This window comes from Merops nubicus, unplaced genomic scaffold, assembly GCF_000691845.1.
Source record: "Merops nubicus isolate BGI_N331 unplaced genomic scaffold, ASM69184v1 scaffold36821, whole genome shotgun sequence".
NCBI lineage: Eukaryota > Metazoa > Chordata > Aves > Coraciiformes > Meropidae > Merops > Merops nubicus.
The window spans coordinates 1-424 of record NW_008589626.1 but is presented as its reverse complement, the minus strand read 5'-3'; the positions used below and the strand labels follow the sequence as shown (position 1 = coordinate 424).

Here is a 424-nt window from a genome sequence, read left to right as displayed (position 1 = left end):
TGCCCTTCCGTGGCCACTTCTGCAGGATCTTCTCTGGAGATTCCAAACCCACCTGGACACCATCCTGGGCACCCTGCTCTGGGTGACCTGCTGGGGCAGGGGGGTTGGACAGGATGATCTTGAGAGGCCCCTTCCAACTTCTGCCACGCTGGGATCCAGTGAAACTCCTGCTTTATTCCCCACCCAGTCCCCAGGGGCCCCCACGGTCACTACAGGTACTTGTACACCACCCTGCTGGGCACCGTCTGCAGCTCCAGGCGCACGGGGCACTTGTAGAAGTGGCTGAGGAGGGTCTCGGTGTAGCCCACCAGGAAGTGGAGCTTGGCGGGCGCCAGGCCCTGCACCAGCACGGCACACAGCACCAGCAGGTTGCCCCGGCGCTTCAGCACCACCTCGTCGGCCAGGATGCCCGGGAAGGTGCCGC

At 64.4% G+C, this 424-nt stretch overlaps 1 protein-coding gene across 1 annotated transcript; it reads right to left on the bottom strand.

Moving 5' to 3' along the window:
* Positions 1 to 209: 209 nt before the first annotated feature.
* On the bottom strand, positions 210 to 419 carry MRPS24 (mitochondrial ribosomal protein S24; the record flags this gene model as incomplete). The annotated part of the gene is made up of 1 exon (XM_008949647.1): positions 210 to 419. A coding segment is annotated over one exon (210 nt), but the record flags the coding sequence as incomplete, so codon positions are not given.
* Positions 420 to 424: the final 5 nt, after the last annotated feature.